Source organism: Apteryx mantelli, chromosome 18 (assembly GCF_036417845.1).
Source record: "Apteryx mantelli isolate bAptMan1 chromosome 18, bAptMan1.hap1, whole genome shotgun sequence".
Classification (NCBI taxonomy): Eukaryota; Metazoa; Chordata; class Aves; order Apterygiformes; family Apterygidae; genus Apteryx; species Apteryx mantelli.
The window spans coordinates 18,502,883-18,526,504 of record NC_089995.1 but is presented as its reverse complement, the minus strand read 5'-3'; the positions used below and the strand labels follow the sequence as shown (position 1 = coordinate 18,526,504).

Sequence of the window (23,622 nt, the reverse complement as noted above, 5' to 3'; positions counted from 1 at the left end):
GAAGGATCAAAATCAGAAGCCATCTATTTGTAGTTTGGGTTTGACTTTTTAGAATCAGCATTTTCTGCGATTTTTCTTAAAATTTCAAAGGCTGGAGAATATCATCATGTGCTCTAACTTTCCAGATGCTCATTAGGTTCAGTTATACTCTTTGAGTCTCTAGTCCTGCTAACATATGCTGTTCCCCTGTGTCATGCATAAAATTATTCATCTGTACAGGGTATAGAGAATCTGAGGAAGAGAAACCCTTATTATTGCTTTCCAGGAGTCTATTCAGCTGAATAAAAAGGTTTTAAAATTACTTAATCTCTTTGTACTGGGCAGAAATGAAGGGGGGTTGGGTTTTTTTTGGTTGGCTGGCTGCAGGTTTTTGTTTCAGTTTGTTTTTATTTTTTGCATTTAAGAATATCTGATAAAACAGGTGATAAGAAGTCTTTGCATTTGTACTGTGAGGTTTACTTTTTCTGGGCGTAGGGGAGGAAAAAGAGACCCTCTTTGGTAAAATGCAGAGACCTTGTCTTCTCCATGAAAGAAACCGTATTTTCCTTTTCTGACACGAACAGGAGAAACGCTATCCAAACTTTGCCTAGCCTGAGACTGTAATTAAGAATGGCTTGTTTTCTTCATCTCTTTGAGGGCTAGCCAGGCAGTTTCATTTAAGAGTCTGAGCATCAATCTGCGGTGAAGAAAGGGTTTGATCTGCAACATCCAGAGTTTGTCACTGTGGGAGCAGGCCAATGGCACAATGAGGAATGAAGACTTCTCCTTCATTCCCAGTCCAAAGACCTAACCACCAAAGCATGGTGCGTCTCTGGAGGGGTCCCAGCTCTCCGGTATGAATCGGAAAGAGTACATTGATACAACATGATGGGAAATTGAGCTGTACACTAAAACACAAAATTATGAGAAGTCAGTTCAAAGATTTTGAGAACTTGGGAATATTATGACCTTGTAAAAAGGCGAGTTTTTTTTTAACCCCTTCCACTAAAGTTTCCTTCAGTGCAAGCTTACCTATGTAGAAAGAATGGTTATTCACTCTCTTATTCCTTATTTCTGAAGTATCCTTTGCACTATTTCTAAAAATTGGGGAAAATAATGATTTCCCCTGTATCTGGAAAAGTCTTGTGGTAATTCCTTCATTCCTCTACACCCAAACGTTACGAGGAGGAGGAATTGGTGAGGTAATGTCAGAGACTTGAAACTTAGGCCTGAGGCATTCTGTATGTGATATGAACAGAGAAAAACTACTGCATAAGAGACTGGGAAGGAAACAAAACAAAAAGCAAGACAGGGAGAGAAGAATTTACCGTTTTTCTCCCCCGCAAGGTATCTGAAATTAATGTGCCTCTCATACACCGAAGCTACTTCCTGCTGCCACATCTGCCATTGCCATAATGGCAAGAGGAGTAACAGGGACAGCAGATGTGATAACTAATTAATTTTCTTTTCAGGGATAAAGGATATGCACCTTATTCACCAGAAAATACAGAAACAAAAGGAGGCTGGAGGAAAACAGGAGGCAAACTGGAAGAAATAAGAGACAAACTGGCAGGATCTATATACATTGAAAACGGTCTGCGTGTTGGAACAAATGAGGTGAAAATCTTGCAGGAAACGATACTGGAAGAAAGAATAGCATGTGCTTACAGAATAGAGTTGTCAGAATTCTGAAATAACTGTCTGGGCTTGTATAAATAGAGTTTGCAAAGGCGAAGGAATTATAACACTGCTATTATCAGCTAAATCTGCATACTTGCTGCATATATTTAGATGTGGGTTTTGTTTCTTAATCTAGATCAAGACTGCTCAGATACTGGAGTCTGATCCAGATCCAACCTTTAAGTAAATTCTGCTCTGACCTTGCCAACACGTGAACACACTTTCCTTCTGTAAGTTTATATGCACATGTATATATGTTAGCTGTGATATGTCTAAATGTAACATTGGTATACATGTATGTAGAGCATTTTACAGCTCTCCTGGTCTCTTGAGGGATGTCTGCAGCGGCCGGTGATTCCTCTCCACCAGGGGTACCAGGGCAGAAATAGAGCCAAAACACTGCTTCTTGCCGAGTGGCCGCAGTGAGTTACTCACTGGGTCTGGGTGAACTTTGAGCAGCCGTGCCCTAGGTGTTTGCATCTGAAATAATTTAGAAGAGGTAAATTAAATAGCCATAGAAGGAAATGCATAGGTAGTACCACGAGTACCCAGCATTTGTCTGAGAGAGGCTGGACACTCGGTGTCAGCAGGAATTACCAGCAGGAATTCACATCTCCCATTCAATGTGCAGGGGGGCACATTCACAGACACGCGGGAACCCGCTCCGAATACGAGCGCCGCTTAACGAAGCGCAGCGTTTCGGTTTGGCTGCCGCTCGCCAGCCAGCTCCCTTTCAGCCCAGAGGCCGGCGGGCTTTCTGCCATCTGACGGACCGCCGCTATCCAGATGGGGCTCTGACGAGGCGAAAATTTTAAATATAAATATTATATATATAAAAAATATATTTTAATTAATTAATTTATTTATTTATTTATTTTTGCTCGATGAAGGTGCAAAATGCAGGAGGTGCCCGCACACCCAGGGCTCGTCGGGGGCGCACGGCAGCCTGCTCGGCCCCGAGCCCCCCCCCCCCACCGCGCCCCTGCGGCCGCCGGGGCCGCGCCGCGCCGCGCCCCTGCCCGGGGGCGGTTGCCATGGAAACTGAGGGGCAGCGCCGTCGCTTTAAGAGCGCAGGGAGCGCTGCAAATTACGCAGCTGCAAGGCTCATCCCTCCCTCCCCCCCTCCCTGCATCCTCCCTCCATCCCCATCCCTCCCTCCCTCCCTCCCTCCCTCCCTCCCTGCATCGCCGCGGCGCTGCGCTGCGCTGCGCTGCGCGGAGCCGCGCCGCCCGCAGCGCCCATGGAGGCCGGCGCAGGTGCTGGAGGCCGGGGGGGGGGGGGGTCGCGCCGCGCTCCGCGCTCCGCGCCGCGGGGGTCGCGCCGGGCTCCGCGCCGCCAGCGCTCACCGCCGCGCTCTCTCCCTTCCCCGCCAGGTCGCTGACGCCGCCGCCGCCGCCGCCGCCGCCGCGGACGCCCGCGGGGCCCCGCGCAGGTGAGCAGGGCGCGGGGCGCGCACCGCGGGCGGGGGCGGCCGGGCTTCCGCGCCCGCGCTGACTCATCGCGCTCGCCGCCCCCGGGGCTGCCCGGCGGCTCCGCAGCGCCGCTGGGAGGGGAGGGGGGGGGCAGCGCGGGGCTGGGGGTGCGCTGGGGGGGCCCCGCACCGCAGGCGCCGCACACGCGTCGCGCTCGCCAGACCCGCAGCACACGCGCCGGACCCGCGCCGCGTGCACCGGACCCGCACGGCGCGCGCCAGATGTGTGTCACGCTTGCTGGGCCCGCGGCGCGCGCGCCGGATGCGTGTCTTGGGTACCAGATCCGCATCGCAGGCGCCTGGCCCGCATTGCATGTGCCGGACCCACCCGGCGTGCACCGGACACACGTCACGCTCGCCACACCCTGTGTGCCAGACCCACCTTGCACGCTCCGGACCCACATCACACGCCCTGGACCTGCAATGCATGCACCAGTCCCACAGGGCATGCGTCGGACCACTGTGACATGCCCCAGGCCCACATCACATGCCCCAGACCCCCATCACGTGCCCCAGACCCCCATCGCGCACACCAGACCCTCACCGTACACGTCAGATCTGCATCTGCTCGCACAGAGTCCAAATGTGCCTCCCAGCACCGCGGGGCATTGCAGGAGCTGTAGCCACTGTGCAACTGAGGTTTTATTATTTAATAGCTTAATGCTCCATCTGCAAGGGGATACAAAAAATACGTGAGATGATTGATGAGCCCTGTGTTCCTTTTTTCTTCTCCCCGCAAGGTCAGTGCTGTCTGGTTGTCACATATAGAAACCCGCTGCTGTGCATTTGTTATGCCTATAAAATATCAGTGTTCCCACCCTCCTCTTGGTAATGTGTGTATTGTGTCGTGACCTTGTGCTAGACGGTAAAAATAATGGTTTTCAGGGCTTCAGAAGTCTCTCTGGTCTGTGAGGTCCTCTCGGTGTCTCGGGTTCAAAAGGGGGCAATGGCTGTGCTTGTGCCCGGGCAGCTGAAAGCTTTGCAGCAGGCTGCAATGAGAGATTTGGCATATTGTTAAAGTAGGACACTACAGCAGCGGACAGACCCAGCACTAATCCTCCGTGACCACTGTCTTTCCCAGTCGTGATTCAAGGTGGGCTGTGGTTAAGAGAGACCTACTTCCACCAGCGCTGAGGCTGCGTGTGTGTGTGGAGGGGAGGAGCAGCTGTTGTGCTGAAAGGTGAATTTTTCTTCCATGTTTCTGCCTTCATATCCCAAAGGAGTTGTCTCTTCTTTCTACTCGCCAGTCCTGAACCTGCTCCCAAGCAGCACAGCACAGTGTAGCCTCTCTATAGAGTGCTTCCACTTACATCCTCAAATAGCCAGTCTTTCTGGCCTCATCCAAGACTGTAAGGTCTGGATCCCAGCTATCCTGCTCCTGGTATAATTGCTCCTGCTGCTGCTAAAGTGTTCGTCATGAAGCTCTTTTCCCTGTGTACCTCCACCTCTGAAGAGGCCCCAGCAAGAAAAAAGACTATTCGGTCTAGCTGGGAGCCTTGTTTTAGTGTGAGCTAAGAGGTACCACATGCTGCACAGATGCCATCATGGGCCTGTAAGTTTGCAGCAAAGTAGCCTTCAAGGGCCTGGGCAAAGGGGAAGACCTGAGCCGTCCCGCTCCAAGGAGAGCGTGCAGCAGTGTGCGGGGTCTCACCTCACACTTGGGGCCATGCAGCTAGGCTTTCCCATCCCATGGGAAGGGGGACAAGATGCCTCCCCCCCCCTCCGCCCTGGAGCCAGACCAGTTGGAAAATGGAGCTGCATAGCCCAGTCCTTCTAATGGTCTCTGTTTTCCTGTAATCACTGAGTGTAAACTCAGCATCTTAGGGCAAACGAGAATACAAGAAAATACTCCAGTATTTCATTATGTGTGTTGCAACAACTCTTAGCAAAATTGATTTTCTGGTGCTGTTGCATAAACATCTTGTGTATTTTGTCTCTGCTCTTGCCCAGAGCACTCTGCTCTGACAAAAACTAGAGCATCTGCCTTTGTCCGACACGCAGGTGAAGGTCTGCCAGCTTTTTGACTGAGATCATGTCTGTTGGACAGAGCTTGCCTTTTGAGAGCAGGGTTTTTCAAGCCCCTCGGAGGTACCACCACTCCCTTGGGAACTGCCAGGCAGGAGCAAGGTGGCCCATAATCCTGATAGAAGCGGTCTAGGGAGCATGAAACAAAGTGGGCATCAGACTGGCCTCAGGGGTGACTTGAAGAGTTTCCTCCAGAGTCTGTGTCCCGAAAAGGTCTCCTAGCCTGAAACAGGTGATGGGGCCCCACGGAAAGCTTGCTCCGGCTGTGTCCTCGCAAACGCCAGGCCATGCATGCAGGCACGGTCCTCCCTCGACTGGACATTTTCCTTCTGGCGCATCTCTAGAGCTGAAAACTTGGGACCAGGCAGAACAGTAATGTGGCTGGAATAATAACAGATAACTGCTGGCCCGGGGGGAAGCCCCGCAGCGGGCAGGGAAAGAGATGGCTGGAAAAACCAAGCAGCTTTTGCCGGTGTCTAGCTCTTGTCTTTGCCGTACTGCGTGCTGAGGTGCCGTCGCCGCACTGGTGGCAGCCGCTGGCTCCACTGGCAGCTCCCGGTTGCAGAGGCGCATGCCCAGGCTCTCCATTCGGTGCCATAAGTGGAGCTGGGTACGGGCAGCTGAGCTTCCAGCAAATGCCAGGTGATTGCTCTTCTTGCTTCCCTATGTTTGGTGGCATGAGAAGTTGGAGACCCGGAGATGTGCTTCTCTTCACAGTTTCGCCCCCTCGGGGCCTCCTGGCCAAAGCGTTGGCAGTGCCGGTATGGACGATCCCCTCGAGATACGGGGTTCGGAGCAAGGTACAGCAAGGACTCCCTCCCTGGCCTAACTTCTGCCTCTGCCTTGTCAGCATCAGTTGCCAGATATTGCTGCTTTCCACAACTGCCCAAATGCATCCTGGTCCTTTTTTTAAACACAAACCAATTTTGGTATTACTGCTGTTTTCTGGAACACGCTGCTCTGTCCCAAACCTTTGTGGAATCTCTATTCTCTTTGTGGTTTTAGACTAGATTTGGAAAGCTGTCCGGACACCTCCCATCCCAAATGTGGCCCTCAGCCTTGCTACAACGTGAATCAGCACCTCCTACACCGGCGGGTCAGGTGCTGTTTATAAGCTATATTCAGCTCTGGCCGGCTCTGGCCCTGTTTAAGGCCATTTTTTCAGCTCTATTTAGGGCCTCCCGCGGGTGATGCACTGCAGAGGTAGCCTGTTAACACCATGTTCAGGAAAACACAACAACTGTCCCGATTCGCTAGGAAACACAGCGCAAACGGAGAGCGCGAGCCGTGCTGAGCTAGGGCTGCAGCCCGGGCCGCCTTGCTCCCGTCCCGCTTCGGTCGCCGCAAACTCAGCGGTTTTATCCATTTCTAACAACAGGGGAGGCGGGCGCAGCTCCCCAGCGCCGTCTGTCAGGATTCGGGAAAGGGCGACCTTGGGTGGCGTTGTGCAGACTCCCAACAAAAGCAGCAGCGGATGAAAAAAATGAGGAAATCCAAGCGGCTGCTCGGACAGCAGGTCGCCACAGCGCTGGGATCCCTGCTCTGAAACAAGCCCGCCGGCTTGCGTGTGCTCTCGGCATAGTCCCTGCAAAGGATGGGATGAGCTGGTGGTGCAGCTTGGAGCGCGGCAGCGGCGGGTCCGGCTCAAACCGTGCACAAGTAAAGTGAGACGTCTCAGGAGCGCGCGGCAGCGAACCTGAGAACCTGCATTAGCAAAAAACCCCGGCGGAAAGAGCTGAGGAAGCATCAGAGGCTTCACTGAGCTCGCGGCAGGGCTCCAACCGAGAGTCCTTTGGCTCCGTTTCCATGCAGGAAACTTGCAGAAGGAACCGCGCCTCCCCGGCCCTACCTGTGCGTCGCTGGCAAGGGGGGGCCACCTGCGCCGGAGGGCCAGGGCACGTGCCTGAAAAAAAGCTGCCTTTCAGTTCTACTGATTATCCCTTCTTTTACAAACCCGTGCCGTCCCAGCACACCACCGAAACCAGACCTATGCTGCCGACCGAGTCCGGCTTGCCGGGAGACGTACCAGGCCGGATGGCGAGTCTGTGCCCGGGGTAGTTTGGGAACAAACACCTGACGTGCGCGGTGGCCGTGGAGGATGTGAAAGTCTCCGTCTTGCTCTCCTGGCAGCAAACAGACCCTCCTCCCGCGGCACGGAGGGGGATCCCCGTGTGCGGTGTGGGGGAATCGCAGCCCTACGGCACTCGGCCATCAGTTCTGTAGGAATCAGATGGGATTCTGCAGAATCTGTTCTGCGGGAAAGATTAAAATGAAGTGGAGGAAATCGTTTCGCCTCACTGGATTTCAGTCAGGACACCATGAACTCCAACTTGCAAATGAGAACTGAATCAGCCTGACGGGGAAGCGCGGTCTTTAACAGGTTCTGATGTACCAGCCACCTTGAGATGCCTGCTGGCGTTCACACGTCATTTGGTGCCGTACGGCTGCAGTCTGCCGAGCTGCAGATCCGGCACGACAGTGCTGCACGGGTTTGAGTAGCAATGGACAAATCCTGCAGCCAGAAGCACCAGAAATCCCCCGTCCGCAGGAGCTCAGCCACGGGGGCTGCATCGGGCTCGTGCCGGTGCTCCGGGATCCGTTGCAGCCTGCTAAATAAGCAAGGAATTGCCTCGCTGGGCAGCCGGGAATTGCTGAGCTGGCAGCGTGAGTCCCGCAGTGGCCGTTGCTGCCTTTCTGGGCAAGCTTCAGCTGCAAAACTCCTGCAGTCAAGGCGCAAAAGTTTCCGCCGTGTCTCCGTCGCACAGCAGAGCTTCCATCGACTTGAGCGCGACCAGGATTTCACCCAGATCCTCGTCTTAATTTTATTCATCCTTGGCATGACTTGGGGTTTACCAGCCGGGGTCCCCGGCAGTGGCGCGGTGCAGGGCTCCGCAGCCCTCCTGGGCCTGGGGGTTTCCTTTCTCGCTGTCGCGGCTCTCGATATTCGTTTTCAGGGTGTTATTTCAGCCTTGGGCCGTTGCTGGGAGCTGCCTGCTCGCCTTCCCGGCGCTTTCCACCCGGCTGTTTTTATAGGATTTCTGCTTTTCTGTTTGTCCTTGCAGCTTTGCTCTGACTCTTTCCCGAAGCCTCATCTGTTAGATGTTTTTCTGGATTTCACTGACCTGCTCTTGATTACTTCTCTGTGTTTCTTGGCCCTCCCCTGCAGCAGCTCGCAGCTGCCGCTGCGTTTCTTGCTGGAGAGCGTACAGAGCGCTGGGGAATTCGGTTATTTGTCTTTGAACACTTTCCATTTCCTCTCTGTGTATTTTTCCTGATGCCTAATAGACAAGCAGCCGCAGCAGAGAGCCGGAGCCGCTGTGCTTGGGCTGCTTGCCATGATGGCAGTGGGAAAGCTTTCATCCAAGCTGCCACCAGAAGTGCGAGGCGTTTCGGCGAGGAGCAGCCCGGGGCCAAGGAGCCTGGGGGCCAATGGCTTGCCTGAGGGCAAAACGGAGGGGGACACCAGGAATTCCCATCTTTGTATTGATCGTCCACCCCAAAAATGCGTACGGTGTCTTCGGCAAAGAGCTCCCCGGGATTTTGCGTTCCTGTAAATCTGTGGGAAACGCTCTGCCCTCAGCCCATGACAGAGATTTGCGACTGAGCATATGGAAAGGAGACGTCTTTGCTGATTATTCCTTTCCTGCATTTCAAATGTGATAAGATAATCTTGGATTTCCTCGTGCTTTCATGGCAAGGCTCCCTTCTGCTATAAATACTTGCCCTGATTCCCATGATAATGGTAATTCCGAGTGCAAATAGGTAATTACCTTTGCCTTTAGATGCAAAGTCTGAAGTAACCGTGTAACATGTGGGCATGTGTATTTTTAGCTTTGGTGATAAGTCTGTCTGTCTAACACGACTTTCCCTGGCAGCCCTTCAGCACAGTGAGGCTTTTTGGGGGAGATCGAAACAGCTGATTGATTCCTTGAGAACAAAGATAGACACAATTTATTACTAGCGATTAAAATCAAGCCTGCTTGTTAAGACAGCTCGGGGGAAAGCCCGACGAGGCAGACCCAGCTATCCGTGCGGAGGGGACACGCGGCGGGCGAGCACTTGGGCACGCGTTGCTTGCGAAGGGGCACCTGCGGCGGGCTGCAGGGCCGGCGGCACCGCACTCGCCGCTGTGCTGCCAAAACCTCTGCAGGCGCGGAGCAAGGGGAGGGAGACGGCTCTCCCCACGCTTCATTTTGGTGCCAGCCAGCCGGAAGCTTTGCCAGCATCCGGGGCCGGGGATTGCTCCGCAGTCGCTCATCCCCTAACCCTGCCGCTGCAACGAGAAGCGCCGGCGTGGGCGAGAGGCGAGTCTGCAGCACAGCAGTGGGAGGAAGAGGAGGAGGAGGAGGAGGAGGAGGAGTTGCGCTCTGCCCGTGCTGAGGCCGAATCCTCGTTTCCCCACCAAGCCTGGAGGTTTCCTGGCTGCGGCGCTGGCAGAAGGCATCGAGGGAGGGGATGCGAGTGTGATGCTAACCCGCACCGAGGGCCCTGCCGACACGGCTGCGCCGTGCCCCGTTCTGGCGCTTGCTCGGGGCGGCGTTAACCCGCGCCGTGCCAGCCCGAGCCAGTGCAACGGGCTCCTTCGGAGTGGAGCATCTTCACTAGCAAAGAGATGCTGTAACCGGGGCAGAGGCAGCCCGGGGACCGCTCCGCTGCGTGGGCCAGTGCCTTGTGCCTGGGACTGCGAACGGGTGCTAAAACAATCTCTGTGGCGGCAAATCACCCGTTAAAAGGGAGGAGCAGCCCGTCCCCGCCGCCGCTGCGCGTGGCCCTGCAGCGCGTGCCGGGGCCGCACTGCACCCGCAGCGTGGCGCTGCGGGAGGGAGGCAGGGCTGCTCGCCAGTACCGCCGGCACCGCTCGGCTCTCCCGCGCCGGATGCTGATTCACGGTGCTGCATTAGCAAAGCCGCCGCTCGCCTGCCCGCCCGGCCCCGCACCCTCTCGATCCTGCAGGAGAGCTCTGCGCTAGCCTCAGGCTTGAAACTGGGGGGTGCAATGTGAAAGGCCGTATAAGAAGCACCCTAAAAGATCTCCATCATCCTTTCCTTGTGCCCCCCCTTCCCCCTTTTATTCTGCTTTTCTCCATCTCCTGGAGCACAGCCCAAGCAGCACTTAGCGTTTCCAATCGCCCGTCGATTATCAGCTGGCAGGTCTCAGCGCCTCAACTGCTCGCAGCTGAAGCAGCCAAAATCTGGGGCAAATACCGGCAGCTTGAGTCAGCTCAGGGCTGATGGGAAGGGGAGATGCTGTGTGGTTGCCTGGCTGTGCCCCGGGCAGCCTGCAAGCATGGTCGGCTGTGGGGGCATCACTCCGGCACCTGCTCGATGTGATGGATGGGCTTAGATTGGGGTTTTCTCTGGCTCTCCCTCGCTGCAGCATTTTGCATCCTCACGTGGGGCCTGAGCTAATGCCTGTTTGAGCAGCTCCAGCCGGTTGCGGGTCTCTGGATCTGGCCTATTTATTTAGAGGAAAACAAGATCTGGGTTTCTTAGGAGATTAGCTGCTCCTGCAGCATCGTGCACGAACCTGTTTGATTACCTGATTTCACTGGCAAAGGGGTGATTTTGACTTAATAAAATGCGGGAGCACAGGGCAGCTTGAGGAGAGCACAGCAACGTGCCCAGGTCCCTGATGGGGCAGAGACACGGTGCGGTCCAGAGCTGGGTATTGGGGCCCTGTGGTCTGGTCCCTTTTCTGCCCTGATGGCTGCTGCAGGCAAAGTGCATCGCCGCTGCAGGCCTCCATCCCCGTCCGCAAAAGGAGACTTGCGGCGTTACGGTAGATGCTTGCCCGCTGCCTGGAGCCTTGCAGGGAAAGGGGCAGGCGAAAGAGCGTGCCGTAGGAAACTGCCCACCTGGAAGGAGAAGGAGCAGCACAGTGTGTGCAGATAACCCTTGTGCTTCTGTTTTGCATCAAAAATCAAAAAAGCCCTCACCCCGGGCTCCGGGTGCCCGCAGCCCGGCCAGGGGCCGTGGCAGAAGGACCGCGGGTGCGGGAGCTGCAGGCACGTTGCTGCAAGACCCGGTGCGCCAGGCAGGGAGCAGTGCGTGGTGCTAGGGATGCCGTTCACGTGTCCCCAAAACGGCAGCCTTTGTCCCGAAGTCTAGACCGATGCCTTCCTGCCAGGGCTGACCTCTCCAGCAGCACTGTGCCTGGTTCCCGTTCTCGCTCGGGCTGTTTCCCTGCCTTTATCTCCTTTCTCTGTTGCCTTTACCCCGCAGCTGGAGCACCAGTTATTCCCGCGGCCAGGACCTGCAGCACCACTGCTATGTCTCTGCCGGGCAGCAGACGTTCTTCCACCGGATCGCGAAGGTGAATATCCTTTTGCCTCTCGCCCCTGGGAGTGAGTACCGGAGCCAGCACAGCGCTTCTCCCAGTTAGCAGCCAGGGCTGGGAGCGTCCCCCTCCCTCCCCGGCGCACCCCTCGCCCGGAGCGCCCGTGAGCAGCCGCTTCACGGCACGGACATCCAGCACGGCGCCCAGGCCGGCCCGCGCGGCCGCAGCCCGGGTCTCCGGCGGCTGCTGGACGCCCCGTTTGCATGTCGCCTGATCGCTGCACGGCGCTTGCCCCCTTCGTGCGTGCACCCTCCCAACCACGCGCTCCCCCCCCCCCCCCCCGGTCCCTCCCTTGGCGTCTCTCCGCTGCGGAAGCTGGAGCTGGGATCGATTCCTCTGTCGCGTTTGGCCAAAGGCAGGTGTTGATGGAGATCCCCGTTCCCGGCCCCCGGCGTGAGGGTGCTGGGGTTGAGGGCAGCGAAGCTGGGAAGTATGTCAGCCCTCAAAAAAGCTCTCCTCGAGCTGCAGTGATAAACTGAAGAGCCTGGAGAAAAAAAAAAAAAAGGCGTTTATTCCCCTCCGTATGCTGCTCGGGCTGCGGTTATTTAGACGCTGGCTGCAGCCGTCTCCCGCGCGGAGAGAGGCTGCGGGTTTGCCCAGGGGTAGGAGCGAGCGGGGCAGCTCGAGGCATCCCGGGGCTGCTCCCGGGCTCGGCGTCCCTGGGGTGCCGCGCGCCGGGGGAGCGGGGGCCCCCCCTCAGCCCTGCCTTTGCGCTCGCCGCCGCAGCCGGTCGGAGACAGCCGTGCCCGTGCCATTTTGATCCCTGCTGTTTGTTTTGTCCTTTTGTCTTGTGTGTTCCCGGCGTGGTGGTTGGCAGTCGCGGGGTTTATGGACGGAGTGGCTTTGCCTCCTTCTTTAAGTCTTCGGCGCCCTCCGCCACTCGGCCTGAGACACAGCCTCTTCTCCCTGCCTCCAGGCGCCCCTCGCCCCCCGGGAGGGACACCTACGGCACCTCCTCGCTGAGCAGCAGCAGCAATTCGGGCTCCTGCAAGGGCAGCGACAGCAGCCCCACCCCAAGGTAACCCGTCGCCCCGCGCGCCCCACGGAGGCTGCCGGCCGCCCCCGGCTTTGGGGCGCCCGTGCCGCCGCGGGCAGAGTAGCGCAGGGGCAGGCGGAGCGAGGCTGTGCGCTGGGCTGGGCAGCCGGAGCGTGCGGAGCTGCTGGTGCGTCTTGCAAAGACCTCCACGATCCTCCTCAAAACCTCTCTGCCACCTTTGTCCTGTCTTTTCCACCCCCCCCCCCCTTCCCGCTCTGGGACCTGGTCTCCGAGCTGGGCGCCCTGTCCCTGTCCCTGCTGTCGCTCCTGTGGCCGTGGCATTGCACGCTGCTCGTCTTCCTCCCTCCGCCTCCGTTGCACTCCTTGGAGCACTCCCGCATCCTTTGGGACTAAAGGCGCTATGGGAAAGAGCTTGGCATTTTTTCATCCCTTTGTGCTGTCTGGAGAACGTGTGGCAAGAGCTGGATGCACCTTGGCTTGTCAGAGGGGAACTCCACGCGTGCTCGGTGCATAAAAACAAGCGGGCACCGAGCTCTGGGACAGGCACCGGCCCCAGCCCCAGCCCTGCGGCACGGCAGCGCTGCGCTGGGCGATTCGGGCTGCTGGCGTGTCGCTTGTCCCCTGGCTGGACCTGCTCCCGCCTCCGGCGCTGCTGGGCTGCCGTGCCGCGGTGCGCAGGGGATTCGGGCCGCCCTGCTGCAATGCGCAGTGGGGCTGGGTCGCCCTGCTGATGTGCACAGGGTTTGGGGCCACCCTGCTGCAGTGCGCAGGGTTTTGGGCTGCCCAGGCACGATGCGCAGGGGGTTTGGGGCACCCTGCCTCAGTGCACAGGGGTTTTGGGCTCCCCTGCCACGCTGCGCAGCAGGTTTGTGCTGTCCTGCCACGCTGCACAGGATTTAAGGGTGCCCTGCTGCAATGCATGGGGGGCTTTGGGCCACCCTGCCACGCTGCACAGGGTTTAAGGGTGCCCTGCCGCGATGCATGGGGGGCTTTGGGCCACCCTGCCGCGATGCGCAGGGTTTAAGGGCGCCCGCAGCTCTCTGTGTGCCCTGCGCTGCTCCCTCGCCAGCCCAGACGTGCGGCCCTGGAGCAGCAGCTCTTTCTCCCATCCCTGGCCACCCTGTGCTTGTTGCGCTGCCCTGGGCGTTGGACCAGAGACATCAACCTTATCTCCTCTTGCGATGGTCCAGGTGCGCAGAAGTGCCTGCTGTTCCCTGCAGCTTGCTGCCGGATGCGCCGGCTTGCTCTCCGCCGACGGGACAGGCGCCTGCTCCAGCTTGAAGCTTTCTCTAACTCATCTTCTTCCAATTCCACATCTCACAGGACCAGTCCCACCCTGGAGCCCCCTGAGGTCTCCATCCACATCTCCTATCCCTGGAGAGCTTGCTCTGGACACGTAGGGATGTTAGCTGCCGGCATACCCCTCTCCACGGGGATTTACAGGGCTGGCTGGGCGCTGGAAACCCGCCTGGGCTCTGTACTTTGGCAATGGCCCGGTGGCCGTGTTGCCCACCAGCGGTGTCCGAGAGCTGTGCCGTCCCTTCTCTTGGGGCACAGCAGCCCTTTCTCGCCTCTTTAGGCATCCGTTAATGGAGCCAGCTGGATCCCGGCGTTCGTGGGGCAAAGCATCACCACCTTGGCAAGCTCCTGAGCATCGCTGGCCACCAGGGCAGGAGCAGGGCTGCCCGCTGGCCAGGCTGCGCCGAGCCCGTGACCGCGTTTCTCCTTCTGCTTTGCAGGAAGAAGGAGTCTGAGCCCCCCGCGGCCCTGGCCTCGAGGGGCCTCGTGTTCCCACGAGCTGCGGGGCCGCAGGGCCTTTCCCGGGCTGTGCCAGCGCGTCGCCCTCCCACCCCACTCTCCCCGAGCACGAGTCCCTGCGTCTCTAGGCGTCCAGGGCAGCTTCTGTCGCGGGGAAGGCTCCGTCCTTCCCCTCTGGGATGCTCCGAGGGGAGATGTCGCCCTTGGGGAATTTGCGCCCTCCTGCCGTGTGCCCGGCCCCGCACGCGGAGCAGCGAGACCCTGCGGCCGGGCTGGCGCGGCTGCAAGGTGCTCACTGCAGCCGGGGAGGGTGGTGACCGCCGTGTCTCCGCAGGCGGCCCGCCAAATACAACCTGTGCAGCGACAACCATGGGATCAAGCCCCCGACGCCGGAGCAGTACCTCACGCCGCTGCAGCAGAAGGAGGTCTGCATTAGGCACCTGAAAGCTCGGCTGAAGGATACGCAGGAGCGGCTGCAGGACAGGTGAGCGCTGGGGCAGGTACCGGGGGATGTCCAGGGTCCGGGGAAGCGGGGCGCAGTCTCTGCAGGCTCGGCTCCTCCAGATGCATAGGAGCTGCCAAAGGCGAGCAGGGCGCCCGTGCTCGGCCAGGGTAGCCGTCGGCTCTGGAAGGGTTTCCCAGCACCAGCCGCCGCCGCCTGCGTCTTGCAGGGTGACGGTTCCTCTCCCTTACGTTTTCTGGGATGGTTTCTACCTTCTGGATGCTCTCGTTTCCCATGGCAATGTCGTGTCCTTGGGTTTGCATCTGTCCGGCTGTCAGGGATTCCCCCAAGCAGTGAGTTTTGCAGGTTTATAGAGGAGTTGTGCGCATGTGTCTCTAAACGTGCCTTTCCATCACATCCGAATTCATTGCCAAAGCGGGGAGCCGGTGTGGAGGTCGCAGAGCCTGTAGACCTCCCCTGAGGCGCTCTTCCCTTCTCTGCCAGTTGTCCTCTCCCATGGTTTTCCTGAACGTCAGCGTCAGAGAGTGGCTAATCTCCATCTGCTCCTCAACGGGGGCTTCGGCACGTTCTCGCTGCCGCGCCGGCCCCGGGCGCTTGCGTCTCCCCACGCAGCCGTAGAGAAGCCCTGGGCTCTGCAAAGCCCCCCCGGGAAGGGGCCGGGGCTTCGCTCCCGCGGGAGCCCCCCCGAGCCGCTCGGTCTGACCCCGGGTGCCAGCCGCGGGCTTTTGCACAGCTTTTTTGCTGGAAAAACGCGAGCAATTAGTCGGCTCTGCATCAGCCTCAGCTACGTCACGGCTAAATGGCCTTGCCAGCCGTGCGCAGCGGGGAAAGGCAGTGACCGCCTGCCTGTCTGTCTGTCTGTCCGTCTGCCCCCGTCTGTTGCAGAGATGCCGAGATCGAGGACCTGAAAACCCAGCTGTCGCGGATGCAGGAGGACTGGATCGAGGAGGAGTGCCACCGCGTGGAGGCCCAGCTGGCGCTGAAGGAGGCCCGCAAGGAGATCAAGCAGCTGAAGCAGGTCATCGACACGGTGAAGAACAACCTGATGGAGAAGGACAAGGGTCTCCAGAAGTACTTCGTCGACATCAACATCCAGAACAAGAAGCTGGAGACGCTGCTGCACAGCATGGAGATCGCGCAGAACGGGGCGCCGAAGGAGGAAGGGGCCGGCGAGTCGGCGGGGGGTTCGCCCGCCCGCTCCCTCACCCGCAGCTCCACCTACACCAAGCTCAGCGACCAGGCCGCCGGCGACCGCAACGGCGGCGGCGGCTCGCAGACCATCTCGGTGGACGAGGGGGCCGACAGCGGCTTCGCCAACGCGGACGAGGCGCCGAGCCGCACGGACTGGCCGGAGCCCCCAACCCGGCTGCCCGCCAGCTCCACCTACGAGAAGCTGCTGGGGCCGCAGCCCGGCGTGGAGGCCGGCGTGCAGGCCAGCTGCCTGCAGGAGCGGGCCATCCAGACGGACTTCGCGCACTACCAGCCCGACCTGGACACCATCCTGGAGAAGGTGATGAAGTCCCAGGCTTGCAGCTTAGGAAGCCCCACTTCGGCCTGGGTGTCGGAAATGGAAGACCTTCCGCCCGGCGCGGAGCTGCCAAACTTCTCTGGGGCCGCGGACCTGGTGGCCCCGGATGCCAACGCCGCCGTGGTGGTGGCGGCGGCGACAGCAGGAGCCGGGGCCGAGGCGGGGGCCGGCAAGCGGGACAGCCCGGGGCTGGCGCCCCACAACCCCGCCGTGCACCAGCCCTGCGGCGCCAGCCAGTCGGTGGCCATCGCGTGCGCCGCCGAGGAGGAGGAGGCGGCCGAGGCCGAGGCGAGCCACGACGCCGCCCCGTCCAAGAGCTACTGGAGCCGCCACTTCATCGTGGATCTCCTGGCGGTGGTGGTGCCGGCGGTGCCCACGGTGGCCTGGCTGTGCCGCTCGCAGCGGAGGCAGGACCAGCCCATCTACAACATCAGCTCGCTGCTGCGCGGGTGCTGCACCGTGGCGCTGCACTCCATCCGCAAGATCAGCTGCCGCTCCGTCGGCCACCCCGGCGCCGGGGGCGGCTCCCAGCTCTAACGAACAACCCCCCCCCCCGCCGCCCCCCCGCCCCGCTTGCGCTTCCACGCACTGCCCGGCCGCCCCCTCAACGGACCCGACCGCCGATTGCAAAGCCCCGACGCGTGGTCCCGGCTCTCCAGAGGCCGCGGGGCGCCCCGGCTGCTCCGTCTGACTATGCAACCCCCGGGGGCCGGGAGGGCGAGGGAGGAGAGGGGCGCCGCGGAGGCGAGATTCGGGGCTTGCCACCGCCACCGCCGCCGAGGTGTCTGGAAGAAGGAAGAGGACCGTTTCTGGAAGATGGGCGTGCAGGAGGCGCCGCGCAGCGATGCTGCAACCCCTCTCCCCGGTGGATGCTGCTCCGCACTGCTGCGATGCTGCCCGCCTGCCCGGGTGGGCGCTCAGCTCCTTGCACTTGCTTTCTTTTCGGTTCTCCTTGCACCTCCCAGGGCGCAGCCCCGTCCCGCGGTGCAGTGCGGTGCGGTGCGGCACGGCCGGCGGCACGCAGCGCTCGTGCAATGGGCTCCAGACTGGCTGCTGGGCCGCCTTGGCCCTCCCGCGGCACCGGGACCCCCCGCCCCCCCCCTGGCGGCGCTGCCCGGCCCTGCTCAACCCGCCTTCGAGCCGCTTGGGAGACGTTTCCACGAGGCCGCTGGGGCCGAGGCGGAAATCGGATATACCTCACGCGCATCTTAGCAAGCCTGAGCCGCCGCCACGGCTCTCCGGGGTGTTCGTCCCCCCCCGGGATGAAGCCTTGAGGTCGGCACCTTTCGTTCTTTTGCTTTGCACTATGTTCACTTCTTTTTTTTTGTTTTGTTTTGTTTTTGGTAAAGCCTGAAGCCCTGGTTTTGGGGGGGGGGGGGTGGTTTCGGACCTCAGCCGGCCGTGGGGCCAAGGAGAGGCTGGTCCCGCCACCGGCAAAGCCCCAGGGAGGGCAGGGACCGCGGGGGACCCCCCCCCCCCCCAAAACCCTGCTTTTGTGGTCGTTGCGCCGCTGCGCGAGAGCCCCACTGGGGCTCGGGGCGGCCGGGGGCCAGTTGGGGGACGGCAGCGGCGCTGCTGCGGGTTTGGGTGGCCCCTCGCCACGCCGCCTCCAGCCCCGGCACTGAAATTTGGAGATGCCTTAGCCGGGAGGCATCGGCGCGCAGAGCCGCGGGGCAGAGCCGAGCCGCCTTTGCCCTCCTCCGGCCTGGCCAAAACCCCGGGAAAAAAAATGCCTTTTAAAAAAAAAAAAAAAGACAGCAAAGATTGATGAGCTGGGGATGGCGATGAGAGAGATTTGGGGCTCCCTCCGCCCTCGCGCGCCCCGGCCCGTGCGCGGCCCCCGCACGTGAATGTCTGTGGCTTCTTCGCGACTTGAACCAACAGTGTTTCCCCCCCCCCCGACCCCAGCTGCCGCCGTCCCCCTGCCCGTCCCGCATGCCCTGCGCTCCCCCCGCCCGTCCCCATCTCCTGCGAGAGCCTGTTGGGGCGAGGGGGGCTGCCGGCGCTGCCGGCGCGGCGGCGAGGAAGAGGAGGCAGCCGCTGGCTCAGCGTCATGTAAAAAATATCGGGGGAGAAACGGTCGAAACGCAGCCGGCGCGGCGAGTGTAAGTGGACTAGGATATAAGCCTCTTGTGCAATGTATTTGTGGATCTGTGTACACGTCCGTTAGACTATCCAAAGCTTTGCCAAGAAATAAATGTAACGATTATATTTGAGAGACAAATCTATATAATATATTTTTTAAATACAGAACTTAAAAAGCTGTAACAACCCCCCCACCCCCCTTTTTTTTTTTTTTCCTCGTTTCCACTGTCCTGTAATCGCTGTCTGTGGTGGATGTAATAAACGTCGCTGGGTCTGTGTCTGCTTGCGCTGGAGCCGGCCTGCGGCGTCTGCCCCGAGGGGGCACACGGGGGGGGGGACACAGGGGGGCCACCGGGGACGGCAGCCCCCCCCGTGCGTTCGTCCGGGACCAGCCTCTTCATGGAGGAGCACAAAGGTATCGGGGTGTTTTGTGCTAAAGCAGATCCTCGGCGATGGAGGGGGGAGGATCCGGAGGATGCCCAGGTGCTGGGGCCGGCTCAGAGGTCGGGAACGGAGCGGTCCATGGCCGCCTTCGCCTGCCCCGGCGAGAGCCTGGCGAGAGGGACGCGGTCAGTGGGGATGTCCCCACGGTGTGTGTGTGTGGGGGGGACACGGTGCCGGGGCACCCGCCGACTCACCGCTTGACCATGTGCTCGTAGATGACGGCGGGGATGATGGTGAGCGTGACGACGCGCCCGGCCGCGGCCAGCACCTCCATGAGCTGCTTATCCTGCGAGGGGGGGGGGGCGGGAGGCGAGCAAAGCTAACGACCCCCCCCCCCGAAATCCCACGGTTTAACGCCGCCTCCCCGCCCGGAGGAGACCCCCCCCCCAGCTCCCCCCACTGCCCTCCCAGGCGCGAGCGCCCCGACGGCTCCAAACCTCCAGCTTTGCGCCGGCAAAGCCCGGAGTGGCCCCGGCTCTGCTCCGCGGGGAGCGGGACGGCGACCTGCCCCTACCTTGAGCCCGATGACGTTCTGGCCGTTGACCTCGCAGACGTAGTGGTGGGTGAGGAGCCCGTTGCGGGCTGCGGAGCCGTCCTTGGCCAGCGACACGATTTGCCCCTTCTTGACGACGAAGCCGACGTGGCCGGTGCTGTCCTTGTGCATGGTCACGGTGCGCTGGAAGGGTCTGCGGGGAGCCGAGCGGAGGGGGTCAGCGTGTTCCCCCCCCCCCCCGGCATCCACCCCGGTGCTGCAGCATCCGCTTGTCTCACCTGTCCCGCACCACCATGACGATCTTCTCCGGAGACGCCTTCTTCAGCGCCTTGCGGGCTTTGCCGCTGCTCCAGCCGGCGCAGCTCTCGCCGTCCAGCTGCAGGACCTGGTCGCCGAAGCGCAGCCCCACCAGGGCCGCCGGCGAGTTGGCCTTCACCAGCTGCACGAAGATGCCCTGGGGACGGGGAGGCAGCGGTGGCACCGGCACGGCGGATGGGACGGGCACGGGGATAGGGGGACATGGGGGACCCCCCCGCACCGCCTGCCCGCCTCACCTGGTCGACGTTCTTCAGCTTGAGCCCCGTCTTGCCCCGCTCGTCCTTGCAGAGGTGGATTTCCCGCAGCCCCGGCTTGATGGCCGCCCGCCGCAGCCCTGCGTCGCTGCCGCTCAGCGGGGCCACGAGCTGCCCCAGCGCGGGGCCGGCGGGCACCAGCGCCTGCCGCGGAGCCGGGGAGAGGCGTCAGCCCGGCCGCGGCTGGGGGGAAACGGGACCCTTCCCGCGCCCGCGCGCGAGCCGCCAGCCCGGATACCTACAGCGCTGCCGGCCGGGACCAGGTTTTTCTGGATGTCTTCGCTGGCAAGGGAGAGGCCCATGTAATCCTCCAGCGCGGCCAGGTCGGGGTAGAGCGCGGGCGCCGCTGCGGGACACGGCGAGGACGAGGACGAGGGCGAGCTCAGCCCGCGCGGAGGTGCCGGGGCCAAAGCCCCCCACCACAGCCGGCACCTCCCTCTCCCCTGGGAAACCCCCCCCCCAGGGACCAGGAGCCAGTGACCGGCGCAAGGGACACGATGGAGACCCCCCAGGGAAAAGGCCGGAGGGAAGAAACCCCCAACCACCAGCCCAGCCCATGCACCGAGTTGTGGGGTCTCAGCTGAGCGCAGCCTCCCCCCCGAGCGATGTGCCCCCCCCCGCCAATGGTCCCTTGCCGCGAAGAGCCGAGCGCAAGCGACTTACTGGGGCCAGAGGAAAGGTTCGGCTTCTCCACGACGGCCGCCGTGGGGGGGGTCCGGACGCCGGCGCTCGCCTGCGCCTGGGGAGAGACGGCGTTTGCTCGCGGCCGCGGCGCCCCCCCCCCCGCACCCAGCTGGGTGGCATCGCGGGGCGCCGACGCTCACCTCCAAAATCTGGTGGCCTTTCATGTCCTCGAGGGAGGGGTACAGAGTTGCCATCGCTGCTTCCCGCGGCCGCACCTGGGGACGAGGCCGGGGCGTTTCGGAGCCACCCGCGAGCGGAAACTGGCCCCGAATCGCCGCTGGGGCCGGGTCCCCCGGCGGGAGGTGCCACCCCGGTGCCTGGGGATGGGCTGCGTCACGGCGGGGCACCGTGCCCGGACACTGCTGATGCCCCGATGCCCCGCGCGGGAGCCGTGGCTCAGGGCGGCGTCACGGGGCCTCCACCACTTCCCGGCAGGTCGGGACACGGCGGCCGTGGGCGTCGCGGGTGCCGCTCCCCGCGCGGGGCCCGGTTATCCCGCCTGCCCCGCGCCAGCGCCCGGAGCGGGAGGCCCCGGGAGAAACCCTCCGTCTCGGCTCCTTGCCGGCTTTTTACCCGCTGCCGGAGCCTCCGGGAGGCCCCGGGAGAAACCCTCCGTCTCGGCTCCTTGCCGGCTTTTTACCCGCTGCCGGAGCCTCCCGGAGCCCCCGCGCCACCGGTGCCCACGCAGGGCTGAGCCGCCCCATGGGACACGGAGGGACGAGGACACGGCGGGGGCGGAAGGGACGGACAGACCCCAGGCCTCCCCGGCGCCCCGGAGGGGGAAGGCGGCTCCGGGCAGTGCCCCCTCCTCGCCGCCCCCGGCAGGACTCACCTGCAGGCAGCTCCCGGCTCCGGCGCTGCCCTTCGCCCCGAGCCCCGGGGTTTTATCCGGGCGCAGCAGCCGGGGAGGGGCCTGGCTGGCTCAGCTGACTGCCGCCGCCTGGCTCGGGCACAGGTGAGGAAGAGGAAGAGGAAGCCGAGGCGGGTCAGAGCACTGGGAGGAGGCCTGGCCCCACCAAGGAGCGCATGCGGGATGGGGATGAGGATGAGGAGGGAGATGGGAATGGGAACAGGGATGAGGATGGGAACAGGGATGAGGACAGAGATGGGAACAGGAATGGGGATGAGGATGAGGAGGGAGATGGGAATGGGGACAGGGATGGGGACGAGGATGAGGATGAGGAGGGAGATGGGGACAGGGAAGAGGATGAGGAGGGAGATGGGGACGGGGACAAGGATGAGGAGGGAGATGGGGACGGGGACAAGGATGAGGAGGGAGATGGGGACAGGGAAGAGGATGAGGAGGGAGATGGGGACGGGGACGAGGATGAGGAGGGAGATGGGAACGGGGACGAGGATGAGGAGGGAGATGGGAACAGGGACGAGGATGAGGAGGGAGATGGGGACAGGGACGAGGATGAGGAGGGAGATGGGGACGGGGACGAGGATGAGGAGGGAGATGGGAACAGGGACGAGGACAAGGGAGATGGGGACAGGGACGAGGACGAGGACAGAGATGGGAACGGGGATGAGGATGAGGAGGGAGATGGGGACAGGGATGGCTTTCCACGGGGCCAGGCACCCCGGGGGCCCCGCTCCTCCGTGGAGGTCCGCGGCGCCTGCCGCAGCCCCCGTCCCGCTGCGCCGCCCCTGCCCGGAGGCGCCTCCCTCGCCCCCGGCGGCTCCGTGACCCAGCTCCGCCGCTGCCGGGTTGGGGCGATGCCGGGTGCCGGCAGCCCCGCGGGGGCGGCGGGTGCCGGCTGACGCCTCTTTTCCAGCACCCGCCGCCCGGGCGCGTGGGGCTGACACAGCCGGGACGCCGTGTCCGTGTCCCGCGCAAGGCGAGTCCCGCGCCGCAGTGGAAAAATGGAGCGGGGGCCCGAGGGGGCCACGGCGCCGGCCGGGGCTGGCATGAGCCGCTGGCATGCGGCCGGGCACGTCCCGGCCCTGGGGCTCGCCCAGCACCGCTGCTCTGGCGTGCCAGGCCAGGAGGAAGCAATTTATTTACTCGTGTTATTTTTAGCCCGCCGGTGCCCCGCTGCCCGGCCGACCTGGGACGGGCCCAGCGCGGCAGCTGATAAACAGGGCACGGAGCGAGCACCGGGGAGGACACGTCCTCCATGGGCCTCGCCGCGAAGGAGGGATCCCGGGCGAGGAGGCCGGTGCTGGCACCCGCAGCCCTCATGCAAAAAACCTGTTACTGCACGGGCGTGCACACGCAGGACGTGCATGGTGCGCACACACGGCACAGCGACCCGCACGCGCTTGCACACGCATGCACACATGCATGCACACACCTACCAGCTGCATCCCCACGGGATGGGGTCCGCGGGGCCGGCGCTGCTGGCAGCAGTGCCAGAGGCCCTGGACGATGCCGCCCCTCCGAGGTCAGGGCCACCGGCTGCGAAGCCCTGCTGGGAAGCGGCACAGAAGCGAAGGGCAGCGAGGAGAGGAGGAGGAGGAGGAGGAGGACGGGAGCCGGGGAGCGGGGCCGCGCGCCGAGGGCAGGGCAGCTCCTGCCGCCTCGCAGCCTCCCGCCAGGCCCTGGCTTATCGCCAGCACGGAAAGCCCCGGCCCGGCCTGGCACTGGTTAATAATTAAAGCGAAAGGCTTTAGGAAAGAAGGAAGAAAAACGCGTGCTGCCCTCGAGTTTCCACCCGTCGCTGGTGGCTGCAGCCAACGGCTCGCACCATAGCGCCCACAGGTCCAGCTGGCGACGGCTCCTTCTCCCGGCGCTACCCCGTGCCGGCAAGCCGGGCGGGCGCCCCAGGAGCCCCTGGGCATGGGGGGCATCAGGGCTGGCCGGGGGGGACCGCGGCCGGGAGCATCGGCCTCGCGCCGCCCTCTCCCAGCTGCCAGCGGTGGCAAACAACAGCCTGGCACAAGGGCCCAGCCCGTGCGGCCGTTCCGGCGCTCCTGCCCACGCCGTCCCCGGAGCACCAGAGACCCTGCCGAGCCCTGACAGCGCCAGTGCCCGGGGGGAGGCAGATCTCAAACCAAACACGCAGCAGCTAAGGGAGGTGCTGGTATTTGCACGTTTGAGCGGGCTCGGAGGGCGGCCCCGTTCCCGGGCAGACCGGCGGGTACCGCACGCGCCACGGGGCCGG

The 23,622-nt window shown here is 62.1% G+C and overlaps 2 protein-coding genes across 4 annotated transcripts; one reads left to right on the top strand and one right to left on the bottom strand.

Annotated features, from left to right (window-relative positions):
• The first annotated feature begins 3,035 nt into the window (after window positions 1–3,035).
• SNPH (syntaphilin) lies at window positions 3,036–17,282 on the top strand. Its single transcript, XM_067307656.1, has 5 exons — window positions 3,036–3,091; window positions 11,377–11,467; window positions 12,408–12,509; window positions 14,581–14,730; window positions 15,595–17,282. Exons 2-5 carry the CDS (start codon window positions 11,424–11,426, stop codon window positions 16,772–16,774), a joined length of 1,476 nt encoding a protein of 491 aa, XP_067163757.1. The 5' UTR covers window positions 3,036–3,091; window positions 11,377–11,423; the 3' UTR covers window positions 16,775–17,282.
• Window positions 17,283–17,622: 340 nt separating this feature from the next.
• On the bottom strand, window positions 17,623–23,159 carry SDCBP2 (syndecan binding protein 2). Of its 3 annotated transcripts, XM_067307507.1 has the most exons (10): window positions 22,817–23,159; window positions 21,348–21,521; window positions 20,656–20,730; window positions 20,495–20,570; window positions 20,074–20,177; window positions 19,814–19,975; window positions 19,538–19,713; window positions 19,281–19,452; window positions 18,961–19,052; window positions 17,623–18,874 (listed from the first exon to the last, which is right to left on the bottom strand). In XM_067307507.1, exons 3-10 carry the CDS (start codon window positions 20,707–20,709, stop codon window positions 18,820–18,822), a joined length of 891 nt encoding a protein of 296 aa, XP_067163608.1. In that variant the 5' UTR covers window positions 20,710–20,730; window positions 21,348–21,521; window positions 22,817–23,159; the 3' UTR covers window positions 17,623–18,819. The 3 variants fall into 3 exon arrangements, with proteins under 3 accessions (XP_067163608.1, XP_067163606.1, XP_067163607.1); XM_067307505.1 differs by lacking the exon at window positions 21,348–21,521; XM_067307506.1 differs by lacking the exon at window positions 22,817–23,159 and having other exon boundaries at window positions 21,348–21,700.
• Window positions 23,160–23,622: the final 463 nt, after the last annotated feature.